Genomic DNA, 14,651 nt, shown 5'->3' with positions numbered 1-14,651 from the left:
AAGCACTCTTTAATTCCACAGCAGTAGTAGTGTGTGTGCACTGGAAGTAAGGCTTCTAGATTTTTGGAAAACCTCCCAGGATTTCACGTAGCAATTGCCTTCTGGAGGAGAAGAGGTAAAAATCGTGTGTGTTTACTTTGTTAGGCAGATAGCATACAGTCTGTAGGTTCAGAAAGTCCCAGCTTTTCTACCTCAGTTTTCAAAAAGTATCACAATAGACTTTATAAGGGAGGTTGTTTTCCACAGCATGGTCCAGGAGTACCTGGAGTACTTAAATTTCCACTACTCCGTTAATACTTTTGATGAAAGGGACCCCAGGCAGAAATTAGATCTGCTCTTTGCACATGGACATTTCTACCTAGCCTGCTTTTCCTTGTGCTCAAGGGAAACAGCGCTCAGACAGTGTGCTACGAAATGCTTCGCTTTCCAATAAACTCTCTAGCACAACGTATACCTGAGTGTTTATTGTCAGGACTTACCGTTTGTTTCTCTGAAGAAACTCAGCAGAAACATTTTTTTTATCTGTTTTGGTCCTGAGACAAATATGGAAATTCTTTGATGATGTTGGAATAGAAAGTACATTAGATTTCAACCCAGCTCTACAGTTTTCAGAAATAGAATCCTACAGCTATTTCAAGATCAAGGAATAGAATTGAAATTACAGATGAACAGAACTGCCGTATCCTTTATAACTACAAGCTTCTAAGCAAAACTTAAATGTCTAATTCCTAATCTTTCAACTATTATTCTTCTATGACAGAAGCACTCACTGGGGATAGATTAAATCATTGTTATGATGCCAAATTTGATCTGTTAGCACAGAGAAAACCTGCTAATGTATCATCTGTTAGGAGGTCCTTGAGTAAATCTAGCTGCAGTATTTCAACGTTTCTGCTCTGTTCTTGATGCCCAGGTATGTGGGAAACCTTCCACGAATATTCGACTACTCTCCTCTTGATCCAACACAAGATTTCAACACCCAGATGTAAGTGGCACTCAATGTTTTACTTGGTTAAGTTAAATGGAATGTAAATAATTTAATGCAAGGGCTAAAGAACACGTCTGCTTGGGCTTCAAAATGAGATATGGTGCAAAGTAGGATGAGAAAATCTGCTTGCTTAGTTTGAGGTAATGATGTTTATCAGGGTGTCAAAGGCAGTAAATTTCTTTTTTTGCTTGGAATAAAAATCTTCTTTTCTGTTTTTCTCACATGTTTCTACCCTGCCACTTTCTTCCTTACAGGGCTAAATTGGGACACGGCCTCCTTTCAGGCCAGTACTCTAAGCCACCCATGAAATCTGAGCTTATTGAGCAGGTGATGAAAGAAGAACACAAGGTATTTGATTGAGTTTGTACAGCCTGGTAACTAGGTAAAAGTGATATCCTGAGAAAAGGGAACAGGTGCCGGGCACTAAAGAACACATGTGGATCCAGCATGGGATGCTTAGCAAGGTGGAATTTGTAGGGTTCTAGTCAGGAATATATTAGTCAGGGGTTATTTGTGCAAAGCATTAAAACAACCATTGGTTCTCCTGATAAAGTATTCTGCTACTCCAGTGATGAGTGCAAAATACGTTTATCTTCTGTGAGGAGCAAAAAAAAAAAGTTTATTCAGAGAGTCCTGAGTATTTCGAAAAAAACTTCTGAACCCTCTTTAAATTTCAGAAAGTAATATAAAGAGCTCAAGAGTGGTTTCTAGGAAGCATCTGACAGTATTCCATCTGATTTCAGGAGAAGCCATCTAGGTAATGCAAGATAAGTGGTGCCAGAGGCTTTCATGTAGATGAAGAAGGACCCGTGTAGAGCCATGCCCCCTGGGGTTTTATTAAAGTATTTCATGGTATAGAATTCATGTAGAAACATGTCTGTGCCAGTGGGATCTATCCTGGAAACACAGGAGTATACATAGTTTTGGATAGAAGTTGAAACTCAAATTCCTGGACAACCTGGGAAAAACAATGTATATATCCTGATTTATAGTAATTCACAACAGAAAAAAGCCTTGCAATCAGCTTTCTTGGAATAGGCAGTTTCAGAACAAAGGTATATTGGGGACCAAGAACTGTATTTCTAGCATGCTCCACACAAAGGAGAGTGGAATTGGAGGATGAAATAATCCTTTATCCCATGTTTGTATAATGCAGTTTTATTTCTCTGTCATAGTGAGTGTTACTGGTGGGTGACCATCCTTTTATTTTCACTGTAATTTGCAGTAATTTTGGAGCAAAACAGATATTTAGCTCACAATAGCCAGCTAGTATCTAGCTTCAAGAACTAATCTTCCTAGTGATTTTGTGTTATACATGTTGCATGTTTCTCTTAGGCTGCAAAAATCATTAAGACATGTTGGCATTGTAACATCCATAAACCTGTGTCTTCATCTATCTGTGCTTTTTCCTTACCCAGCAATGAATACATTCACCCTCACAGTCATCAGAAAGCCTCTTCATATTCTTTGTCCAATAGTCTCATGGCTTTAGCAGTAAGGATGTCTTTTGACGAAGCCTTGACTGATCTATTCGGATTAATAATGTTCATGGGAACTGCCTGATTCACTGGTTTATCTTTTTACTTGTTCTTGGTTGCTTTTATGAAGAAAAGCTGTCAGTAGCTTAGTTGTGAGAGGGAAACTTCTCTTTGTAAATTATTTTAAGTTTCCATCAGCCTTTGGAGAGTGAGATTAGTTCAGATTTTGCTTTACTGCCAAACTCTGCTGCTTTTGGAATTGTCTTTGTTTTCCTTAGCGTCATCCAATTAACAGTTGTCTTAAGCAAAATGTTAGTTATCGTGACAGTGTTATCTGGATCTGTTACTTTATATTTGCTTTACCATTCAAACTGTCTACCTTTAAACGTTGTTTAGAGTGATTCTGGGAAAACTGGACCTAGAATATGTCCCTTCTGGCCTCTGTGATTGTGACCCCAAGCAGTGTGTGGAGTCAAACCACAGACTCCATGGATGAGAATATTTAGAAATGAAAGGTCAAGTAGTGACCAATACTGAAACATGCTACCTGTAGAATAAAGTTGTATTTATGGAAAATGAATCTCTAATACCAGGTTGTAGTTTTATACATTGTAGAAGTCATACATGCTTCTGTCACAGAAGCCTGGGGACAGTTTCCATGGAAACATATCTTCCTCTACCTTCATCTATCAGTTATTGATAGAGGAATTTCTCCTTCTGAAAACAGAATGTCAGGGGGATTTTGAACAAAGATCTGACATAGAGTAGTTTTGCTTGATCTGAAAGTCCTGTGTCTCCTAAATAAATGTAAAGTAGCTACTCAAGGTTTTGGACCAGCAAATGAATCCTGCTTGTTTCTTTTAAATAAAGCTTAAAACTTACCAATGCATTGCTGTGACTATGGAACAGTGGAGTAGATTTCATCAGACTCCTTACATTAAATTATGATACTGAATGACCTGGTTTTTAAACACATCCTGGATATAAATGAAGAATAATGTACTGGAAGTGTAGTGAATAAAGCTGTATCTTCATGTTTAGCCCAGGAGCCACTACTAGCATTGAGAACATTTTAATGACAGATGGTATAAAACCTTGTTGGGTAGTAGTAACCATCTACAAGCATTATCAGTGCTTGTATTGCTCCTAAGTTCAGCTTAAAGTTGTAGTTACATGCATTCAGATGACTTCCTTATCAAGCAATTCATAGCATGTTTTAGGATTTCAAACAGCTTTTACCACTTTCCTTCTTTGTAGTGAAGATTTATTAGAAAAATGAATCGAGCATAGATATGATTTCCATTCCCTCACTGTATTTTGTTGATTTGGGGGTGTGTTGGTTGTTTTTGCTTGGTTTTCTCCTCTCCAGTAATAGCAGTATACATACAGGTAGTGTTTTGTCATCCAGAGAGTTGTAGTGATGTTTATAATAAACATGATTGCATAGAAATTTAGGCCTTCAGGGTTTTCAAGTGCTTCTGCTTTGTGTCTACAAAATCAATTATTCATTTGATTTTCATTCTTCTACTTTTTTTTTTCCCCCTCCTACATGCAAAGAAGTTTTCTAGCTTTCTGGGTCTTTGGAATTCATCCAAAGTTTTTGGGAGCTGTTCCCTGTAAAAGCATTCATCTGAGATCTGCAGTGGTCCAGCGCAGTCTATATTTAGCTAAACTGTTCTGCAACTGTTGATGGGGAAAGTATGCTAGGTATTCTATAAATATTCATGGTACTGTGGAGTTAAAATTTTTCACCAAAGGAATTTAGTCTGGAACTGGCAGCAGTTTTCTTGGACCCATTTTAACATTAAAACCACGCTGAAAGCCTAAAAGGGTCATCAGCTAGGATTTGATTTTCTGTTTAGAGCTTTGCCATTTCTTCCGTTTGTTTTTCTTGCCCTTGAGGTAGAAAGGGTGTAGAGGGCAAGATCTGATCCTCTTAAATAGATTGTTACACATGGACTATTTCTCTTATCTCTGCTCAAATGGCTGAGTAAAAAGTGTATAGATAGAAACAATTCCAAACTCATTACATTATACATCAGGGTAAATATGCCCCCTTGCCATATTCTTTCTTCTGATGTAGAAAGAAACCAGACATATAGTAATTTGAACTGGTTTATGCATTTCTTTCTCCAGTCTTAACTTTGAAAGGCATTTGAGGACACTGAAGATTCAGAAATCCCTAGAACATCTCTGTGTTCAAGCAATACTGAGACCATCTCTACAAGAGCCTTTAAAGAGCATATTAGCCTAATGTGGTTGCTGGTGTACTGCCAGAAACTGAAAAAACATTAAAATCGAGAATCTGTTTCAGATTTCAATGGGTCTAAGAATACCTGACCCTCGTGAAACCAAGAATAAAATTTTGCTCTTTTAGTACGTGCTCTGTATGCCTTCCAATTCATGCTTTTTCCTTCTTTTTCATATTGTATGACAGCACAACTTTAGAAAAGACTGAGATTGGTTGACATATCCCAAAAGATTTACTTTTGCTTGAATTTTATTGAAAATTATTTGGCCTTGTGGAGGATGAGGGAAAATCAGACTAGAAGTTTCTGACCCTGTCAAAAGTGTTAGGTAAAAAAGGATAATAACTAGTGTTGTCTTAAGGATGCGATTTGGAGTGGTTGGGGAGGCTTCTTAAAGTGACACAGAAGGTGAGAAAGTTAAAACCAGGATTCTCTTGGAAGCTAGGGACTCTCTGATTTGAGATTAGTTTCCTGCTGATGTAACTGAATGGCTAAAAGTAGTATGTTATGGTCCTTCATTGTGACCACCTCCTGCAAATTGCAAATGCATATCTCTTCTTAAAAACCCGTCTGGGAATGCATGCTGCATGCATTAGTTGTACTTGGCTTCGTTCTGTAGAGATCCCTGGAAAGGTTTTGTCCTGAAGAAAACTGCTAGCTACTTCAATGCCACATAATTTTTGGTGGAACAGGGGCCTGAAAGGGATGTCAAATGTTAGACAACAGTGTAGACATTTATCCTTTTTGAAAACTATTGACCTTTAGCAAATCTTCAGTAGTCTTTTTTTAAACTGTAAATGCTATTGAAATCCCAGAGCGAACAATGTAGAAACTATTTCCTAAAATATATTATGAAACCCCCAAATCAGTTTTCAGGACCCTTTCCTCTTTTATTAAAGTAGAAAAGCAGAAGAAAAGGGAACAATTTTTTCTTCAGTGGCAGAAATAGGCCATATATAGATCTAGTGGACTGACTTCGGGATACTTGGTCCAGGAATGAACAAAATCCTTCTCCAAATGGTTTCTCTTTTTTTTTTATTTAGCCTCAACACAATGGAATATCCCCCCGAATGTTTAAGGCTTTTATAAGTAAAGGCCACCCAGAATTTTCCTCTAATAGACAACAAGACGCACAGGAATTTTTCCTACATCTGATGAATCTAGTAGAGGTGAGAGAATCTTAATTGCTACTTCTTTTCCCTGGTTACATTAGACAATGAGGGCAGAGCTGTTATGAGTGGCTAATTTATTTTATTATACTCTTTTAGCTTTTGATATGTAGAAAATGACACCAATTTAGATATATTTTGGTTTACAAATAATAATGTATTTTGGTTTTAATTCTCCCTACTCTTTACCTCAGACACTCGCAAGAGATGTAGAGAGGTCAGGCACTGCTGTACAGGATATAAGACTCATAAATATCTGTGGCTGAACCTCGCTGTTCATTTTATGGTAACATACAATCCATTTGTTTACCATGAAGTCTGTCTTGGAATATTAATGAACTGGCTGGTATTATTACTATTACTATAATTATTTTCTAGCATTTTTGCGATCAAGCTAATTACTATGTCCAGTTCTGTTACAAATCGCAGCTGTATGTCATGGAATCATTATGGGAGGAAGGACTTCTCTGTTGAAAGCACTACGGTGATTTCTCAGTTGAATATTTCTGTATAAAATGTTAGTTCCACTGAGCTTCAGCTTAACACTGTGTGTAAAAGAATGTGTTGTGAATTTTAATGCTTTCTGAAAAGGAAATTTACAAACACATGCAGTTTTTATGGGAAGCATTTCTTTCTTTCCTGTCCTTCCTCCCTCTTTTTCCCATTTTCCCCAAGAATCAAGGGTGTTTATTCATGTTTTACAGTCTAAATGAAGTTGCTCACATTTGCATGCATAAGATTGTACATTCCCAAATGCATGAACTGATTATAGGGTGGTTAGAAGACATGTTTCTATTTTTTGTCTGATAACAGACATTAGCACGAATGATAAAGAGGAGGTATGTTATGTGTACGATGTCTGGATAATAAACTACAAGTTGATTGTTCCGTTTCGGTGCAGATTCAGAGTGGTAGGAGCAATTCTATTTGCTGAAAGGATGCTCCATGTTATTTACCTGAGCTTTCTATCTTTATTCTAGCCTGCCACTGTCCCACATTCTCAGTCAAATTTATTAGGTACATACTCTGCAAGTTGCTTTATGTGGGAAAATACTGCTATGTGTGTGGACGTTGTGGAATTCAGTGGGATTCTCTGGGGGTACAAGAGTTCTGCATGCAATAAAATGTAAGCTGAGCTGTCAGATCTAGATGCAAGTTGGGTGTCTTTGTGCTGGCCATAGAATAGCAGCAGTCTTTGGGTTCTCCGGTCATTTTCATGATAGCTGCTTAAATGACTGGATCTAATATTCCTTTCAGAGGAACCCTGTAGGTTCAGAAAACCCTAGTGATGTTTTCCGGTTCCTGGTGGAAGAACGTACACAATGCTGCCAGTCCAGAAAGGTCCGCTACACAGAGAGGGTGGACTATATCATGCAGTTACCTGTTGCCATGGAGGCAGCAACAAACAAAGGTAAAGAAAGAAACTGATTCATTGACTGACTTTCTGGTGACTGTCATCAACGAGGGAATGAAGTTCTCATCCCCATGTGGTCTTCAATGTAGATAAAATGGTTCAAAGCTCTGTGGAAAAATTAAACCAATGACCTGAGGAGATAGTTATTTGATTTGGTTTTACTTAAAGCAGATTTTAAAACATGCATCCATCTGTGGCTTTACTGCCACTGATTATATATTTAGGAAAGAAAGATTCTACCTGGATACTCATCAAGTTTTCAGATAGATTTCTTCTCAGACTGTGGGACCACCATTATGTGTCTCCACTCAGGAACATATCACCAAGAATGTTAGCAGTTTGTATGATAAAAATGTTAAAGATTTGTCACTTAAAACCCGGATTTGACTCAGGGATGTGGCACCAGCACTTGTAGTACAATGTATGTACCCCTCTTGTTGTACAACGTATGTGTCCTACACATATGTTTTCTTTGTGTGTGCGCATGTGTATGCCCTGATATCACCATAAGCTGTGGATTTCCCATGTCCTAGGCAGTGAACCCATGTATAAAAACTTCTTAATCCTAAAAGAAAAACTGAACCATACTAGTTAAAGAAAGTCTCATAAAAGCAAACCCTCACACACACAATAAATGATAATAATTAAGAAACCCAAACCAAACAAAACTGAAGCAAAACCCCAAACTGTCTTTTGTGTTTGTTAGCAGTGCATTGTGAAATCTAAAGTGGCAAGAGAGAATAGGAGTGTAAGACAGTTTGTCATCTATAAAGCCAAAATACACAATTTGGATAGCCTGGGCTTTTTAGGAGAGGAGGGAAGGAAAATGAAGTGGTGCACATTGATTTAATAGACAGGAGAGGGTTTTTTTGTGCCTGTGAGCTGCCTGAGAAAGCATACTGGAAATGGCTGAGGCGGCCAGAAAACTTGGAAGTAAGAGAGAGGTACAGATCAATTCTGGTTGCCCTTGCAATCGGTGTGCACGAGTCTTGCAGACTAAGATAACAAATACATGCTTGAGGTCGAAGTGAAGGGGACATCGCAGGAATGCTAGAAGGCCAATGTGCCTTTCCTTTTAATCCCAGAAAGAACTACTCTAATTAGTCCAATCAGATCTGTTGAAATAGCACAGGATACAGAATTCTACCTACGGCTTTTCATCTAGCCCACAGCTCTGAATGGGATGATGTATTTTAAAAAGACTGTTTTGATTTGAAAAATTAAATTTTGGAGAGCTTTGCGTTCTTCGCACAATTTCAGTGATGATTCTATTGCTTATAAAAGAGAGTGCTATTGCCAGGTAATGGCTTAAGAGGAGGTATATTAGGTTTGGAATTTGCCATATGGTGCTGTTCAACTTGCCAGTGTCAGGACTTTTTCTAGACCATACATAATTCTGTCCTGTCTAGAAAGGCAAATGATACAGGTAGCAATAATTTGCTGAGTCCAATCGATCTCGTAAGTGGGTAGCTGGTGTTACTATTAACACAGGGTTCTGGCTGTCATGGCAAGATATTAATTGTCTATTGCCCAGTATTTCCAGATATGTGTTTTCTCCATGAGCAGAAACCATTGAAAAAGATGAGGTTTCAAGTGTAGCTCCTGACCCTAATGCAGATAAGATGTGATGTCCAATTAGAATCATGCAAAGTTTTATTGATAAGTAGGTTTTTGCATTTCTGAAACTTGCAAAAATGAGACTGGTGAGGGACATAGCCATGACTGTGTTCATTTAGCTTACAGTGTCATATATATTTCTTAGATGAATTAATTGCCTATGAATTGAAGAGGCAAGAAGCAGAAGCTGCAAGGAGACCTCCACCAGAGCTTGTCCGTGCCAAGATCCCATTTAGCGCATGTCTGCAGGCCTTTTCTGAACCAAACAATGTAGAAGATTTCTGGAGTAGTGCCCTTCAAGCAAAATCTGCAGGAGTCAAGTAAGTGTGTGTGTCTGGTTGCCATTAAAAACCTATATGGTAGTAAGGTGCTACCTGTGCATGATGCAGAGAGAAACAGACAAAGCCATAGTGGGCTTTGGTGTTGTAATAATGTTGGGGCTTCTAAATGTAACATGCAGATCAAGCCCAATGGCAGTTGTACGGAGCCAACTGAGCAGCAAATAAATTGTTCTCAACTGTCAAACTCCACCAGATGTTGCAGTCTGGTTGAGGCTTGAACTTTAAATGTCTGTCTAGCTTAATTGTCTTCCCCCATTTTTTAATTGGGTCCTAAGTATCTACTAGGGATAGAGCTTTGTATTGTGTGGTAGGAGACAGTAGATGGATTGTGTGGTAGGTACAGTCTGGATCTCTGCTTAGTCTTGGATCGAATATTTTGCATATGTGAAGTGCTGTTTTTATTGTGTTATGTTTTATGTTTATTGTTTGTGTCTGGATAGCAACCCATCACCTTTGTATGCTGCAGTGTTTGGTTGAACCTATTGCTTGCTGTCACTTACAGGAGGCTATAGTGCAAGATGGACTGATAAAAGAAGGAATCTGTCTTGTATGTTCATAATTAGTTAGATAAAAGAATGAGGAACATCTTAGGTTTAAAAAAGTGCTGAGAAGAAAGAGGATAGCAGTTAGTGATCAGCACAGGAGCAGTATTTTTTGCTGAAAACAAGTGTTCTTACGTGGTTCCATTTTTGTCAGCAGCAAGGAGTGGTTGAAAATTGGGCTCAGCCACTGGTTTGCTATGGTTAGGTACCTTCTATTTTTAGATTGCTTTGCATAGCAATGGCTCGTTGCTGTCTCAGCATATCGTTTCACTGATGTTGTATTGAAAACTGGGAGACAAGTGGTGCACATAGTGGAGAAAAATGCAGCAGAAATTTACAGGGGGTTTTGTATTACCTGTGAACATTTTGGAAGAACATGCTTGTCTTTAAGTAGTTTCAGGGTTAATTTGTAATTTAGTCCTTCTTCATTCCCTGGGTCTTTAAAAGCATTGGAAGATGAAGAATAATTTGGTATTTAAAATTCAGAAGTTTGTTACTGCAGATGATAAAGTTACTAAAATTGCAAGGTGGTGCTAACAAGCATTTAGAAAGTAGATATTTATAGTGTGGTAGGAAGGCCTTCTATTTATAATGCGTTTACTGTATTTCTCTGAGTTAGGTGAATTAGAAGACAGGATGGTATGTGTGAATGGAAGATAAAGGGAAGGATGCAGGAGATTAAACATGGGGGAAATGAGAACATATAGAAGGAGAATGGTGGTACATATAGTGTTAAATTGTGTTCAAGATACAACTTTTTTCATTATGTGATGAAATACCAGGGTTCCCCTTAACTCAAGACTTATCCTCTATTTTTTGATAAATGTTATATTAGCTCAATAAGAATATCATGTAGGGTTTTTTATAATAATATCTCTTTTATCTTTGCTTAATGAAAGACTTTATAGGTGGACTGATAACTACTGTTACTAGAAAGGGAGTGAAAAAGTTGCAGATTTAATTGTTACTCCATTCTGTCCAAACTGAGTTTTAAACTCATGTCCTAGCCAATATGTCATTGAAATTTTATTTCTTGACGTTCAACTTCAGAACAACTTGAGTAAACAAGTTCTGTAATCTTCCTATGAGCTAAATTGTCTGCAAGGGTTTGGGCTGATGTTCAGGATATGAATGTATAGAAAGATACTACCACACTTTTCCACTGTATTTGAAAAACGTTTTGTGCAATTTGTGTTCACGAAGTCCATTGTTATTTGCTTCACCCAGGTCTGAAGTTACTCATCTCAGTATGCATGAGGTACTGAAGTCTTATTTTGTTGCCTTGTTTTGCCGATTTGTATTTCTTGTCCTTCCCAGGACTTCTCGTTTTGCTTCTTTTCCTGAGTACTTAGTGGTGCAGATAAAGAAATTCACCTTTGGCCTTGATTGGATACCTAAAAAGCTTGGTATGTGCTTTTTATATTTACCTTTTTCTTACTTTATCCAAGATAGTCTGTAAGTTGTACACACTTTGGTCTGTAATGAGGACCTGGTTTTAGTTTCAAGTTCCTGCTGTGAAGATCCTAAGTGAATCTTTTCTCTTATGAAAAATTTTCTTCTTTATGACAAATTAAACCAATCTGTCAGGTCTGTGGAGTTAAATAGTTTTATGTAGTCTGACCTCCCAGTTAAATTGTGCTTTTGTGTTCCATATTTTTCAAATAACTATTTTCAGGAGGAGAATCCTGTGTTTTGTAGCTTCAGTTCCAGAGCCCCCTCTCTGCAGCAGTAGGTTGCGCCCTGAGGTAATTTTGCTGGATTCAGAAGCTTAGTGTGTTTCTCTATTTTTGCAGATGTTTCTATAGACATGCCAGATTTCCTAGATATCAACCACCTTCGGGCCAAAGGTCTCCAACCAGGAGAAGAGCAGCTTCCAGACATTGCTCCTCCCATTATCATTCCTGAGGACCCAACAGGTATTTACTGATTTCTTTCCTGTGTTGCCTTTTCATTCTAGCACATACTGATTCTTCTTAATCTTTGACAAACGTTTTTGAAAATTAACTACAAGCGGAGACAGTCTTCTGTCTGTTCATCGACCTTTAGTGTACATTGAGGACTCCCTTCAGTAAAGTCACTGTGCACTTACCAGGGCCTGGTGCAAAGGAATTGACACTGTGCCTCATGATAGGTGTCAGAAGTGGAGTTAATCCACTCATTTCTTATATTTACTAGCACCTCTTAAGCAAATTGCTGTTATCTTCTGAGCACTTTTGTACTAAATTTTATCTACTACATGGTGATGAAGTAGTCTGGGTAGTACGGCAACTAGATCAATCTCTCTCCTTGTGTACACCCCTGTGTGCAGTATATGGTCTGTGGTGGTCAGAAGGAATTTTAAAACCTGTCACTGATTATTTGCTGTAGAACTTCAGTGTTACAGTTCTGAGCCGACAACTCTGACTGCATAGAAGACTTACTAGGATGCTTGAAACACCTTGGCTCAAGGTGAAACAACAAATGCACCTTGTCTGAAGAATTGATTCATTCACAGTACAACAATACTTCATACATAGGACTATGATTAAAGAAAACTGCTTTCCAGCCATAGATTAAGAATAAAAATCTTATTTACTTGTCCAAGATCTGTTAGGTTGCTGTAAACCCTTGCAGCTGTGCATGCATGCATAGTCCATTTCTCTGGATGCCTGTGGACTGTACAGCTCATTAAAAAAAACTTGGTCTCATGGAGCTGATGTCAAACTGCTGATTGAATTATGGAGAGCAGAAAGAAAGAGGGGTGATTAACGTGTTATGCTGCAGTGTTTTCTTAAATACTGTTTCTTTTAAGCTGAAGTTCAGAAACAACAATACTAGAATATCTTCCTTCGTTCCTGTTAAAGCAAGTAAAAATAATGGTTTTTATAGTGTGACTTTATGCCCAGGTTGTTTTCATTTCCTTGAGGTGACTTATGTTTGGGTACCTTGGTATTGTGGTAATGCAACTACTCATGAGGTGATTGCTGCATTTGCTGTATGTGTGTGAAAGAAAGCCAGTACCTGAAATTCTGTGTTAGAGCAAAGGTTAGGGTAAAATTTGGATCTCTAAAGGCTTTAGTTTTATCCCTCATCTCTAGGTTCCTTATGAAGGCCTATTCTTTTTTTATCCTCTTGCTCTGAGGAACAGGCTGACCTAGTTTTAGTGTTAAGTGCATGGGTGATGGTACCTTATTTATAACAAAATAGATTCTTGCTTAAGTTGGCTTAGACCAACTATTAGCTGTTGTTTCCTACTAGTTTATAGTACCAGTGATTCTTTGCTCTGAGTTAAGGAAATTACTGGGCAGAAACAGGTCTAATTCCTGTCAAAAAGGTCAGGGATCGAAGGATGAACATGCCCTGTCTATATGAGGTCAAATGTTTCTATGACTTGAAAACCATGGAATTGTTTTTCCCATATGAATCTCTTCAGCCTTCATATATGTAATTTTTGTTTTTTCTTTTTTCAATTTTCAGATCGTATGACAAACAACTTTGTGGAGGGTATGTATCTCGTTTTTCTGAAATTGATATTTCAGATGCTCAAAAGTTTGCCATGCTTTTGCTCAGCTAATGGCTTCTCTGCCCTCATAGAAATGCATGGAGTAATGCTTCTAAACAACAGCTAACTTTTTTTCACTTGTTCAGCATTTACTTGCATGTGTGCAGGCCTATCAAAGAGCCTGTAGTACTATCAGTGTAGCCAGAATATGAGCTGCTCCTCTATTTGCTGCACTTCAGCAGGATCTTGCAGTTCTGGGGATCACAGATGCTTGATCTTGGTTCCCACTGGACTCTGACCTCAGGTGAAGCTGTTGGGCCCTGTCGTTCAGAGATGAAGTTCAGATGGAGACTGGTAGATCCAGCAGCCATGGTTTCTCTCACTTGGAAGATCATGTCTTTAAGAGATGGGATTAGTTTTGTCTGCCATCTCTAGCAAAGCTCAGCACCTAACTTCACCCCTTGAAATCCAATGGTTTAGGTTTTTTTCTGATAAAGTCCTGTAGGAATTTATCAGGGTTTAAGGATATATGTAGATTACTGAGAAAAAAAGATTACCACTAAGTGTGTAACTTACTGTAATGCTTTGTATTATGCTGTTTTCTAATGGGTGTGGGTTTATTGTGATACTAAAACAAATCCAAGAAGTATGTTTTGAAATATGTGGCACCATGAATAACAATAAGAAATTCTATACAATAGATGAAATACAACCTTTATATTTTAGAGAGTCCTTTCTTGTAGCTCTAGATGTTGATGAGTCTTCAGTTATGCAACTGGCAGAGATGGGTTTTCCTTTGGAAGCATGTCGGAAAGCTGTGTACTATACAGGCAACCTGGGTGCTGAAGTTGCCTTCAACTGGATCATTGCACACATGGAAGAGCCAGGTCAGTGGTTAGAAGGTGTAGGTTCAACTCAGTTCTCCTGGTTGTGTATTTTGGCAGTCAGTAGAAATTTTGTGTGTGACAGAGAAACAATGGCCCCCTTCCCCACCCCAGGAGACCTGGAGGTGTGAGTGAATTTTCCTAAGCTGCTCCTGGGATATGCAGATCTTCATTGTGTGACATCCTCTGCCTAGAAGAAGACAACAAGCCTAAGCTATGCCAGAAATACTCTCCTGTCCTCATTGATGCTGTGGGCCAGCTCTGTTTTCCACCCTTTGATTAGGTCCATGCTGCTAAGGGGGAAGCTGACTTGTGATCAAGTGTAAGTACAAAGAATCCTGTGATCCAGATGCTTTTCTTCCATATCAGCCTTCTCTATCTCAGGCTAAAGCATTCATGCTTCATGCTGTATTTCAAACCTGGGCTGGCTAATGACAGACAGGGCTGCTAGATGTTCTCCACATCCCGTGTTTATCCATACAAAGTGG

General features: G+C 38.4%; 1 protein-coding gene across 1 annotated transcript in view; it reads left to right on the top strand.

Annotated features, from left to right (window-relative positions):
• USP13 (ubiquitin specific peptidase 13) overlaps positions 1–14,651 on the top strand; it is a gene marked incomplete at its 5' end in the record, with an annotated part of 52,395 nt that overhangs the window by 30,131 nt on the left and 7,613 nt on the right. The window contains 9 exons of the mRNA XM_084267499.1: positions 914–985; positions 1,243–1,336; positions 5,759–5,884; positions 7,142–7,295; positions 9,061–9,235; positions 11,116–11,204; positions 11,592–11,714; positions 13,255–13,281; positions 14,023–14,166. Of these exons, the coding sequence (XP_084123625.1) occupies positions 914–985; positions 1,243–1,336; positions 5,759–5,884; positions 7,142–7,295; positions 9,061–9,235; positions 11,116–11,204; positions 11,592–11,714; positions 13,255–13,281; positions 14,023–14,166 (1,004 nt within the window). The remainder of the gene's footprint in view (positions 1–913; positions 986–1,242; positions 1,337–5,758; positions 5,885–7,141; positions 7,296–9,060; positions 9,236–11,115; positions 11,205–11,591; positions 11,715–13,254; positions 13,282–14,022; positions 14,167–14,651) is intronic.

Source organism: Gallinula chloropus (genome assembly GCF_964237585.1).
Source record: "Gallinula chloropus genome assembly, chromosome: 8".
In the NCBI taxonomy this organism is placed as follows: Eukaryota; Metazoa; Chordata; class Aves; order Gruiformes; family Rallidae; genus Gallinula; species Gallinula chloropus.
The sequence above is the reverse complement of the archived record's forward strand: the minus strand, read 5'-3'. Positions and strand labels throughout refer to the sequence as shown.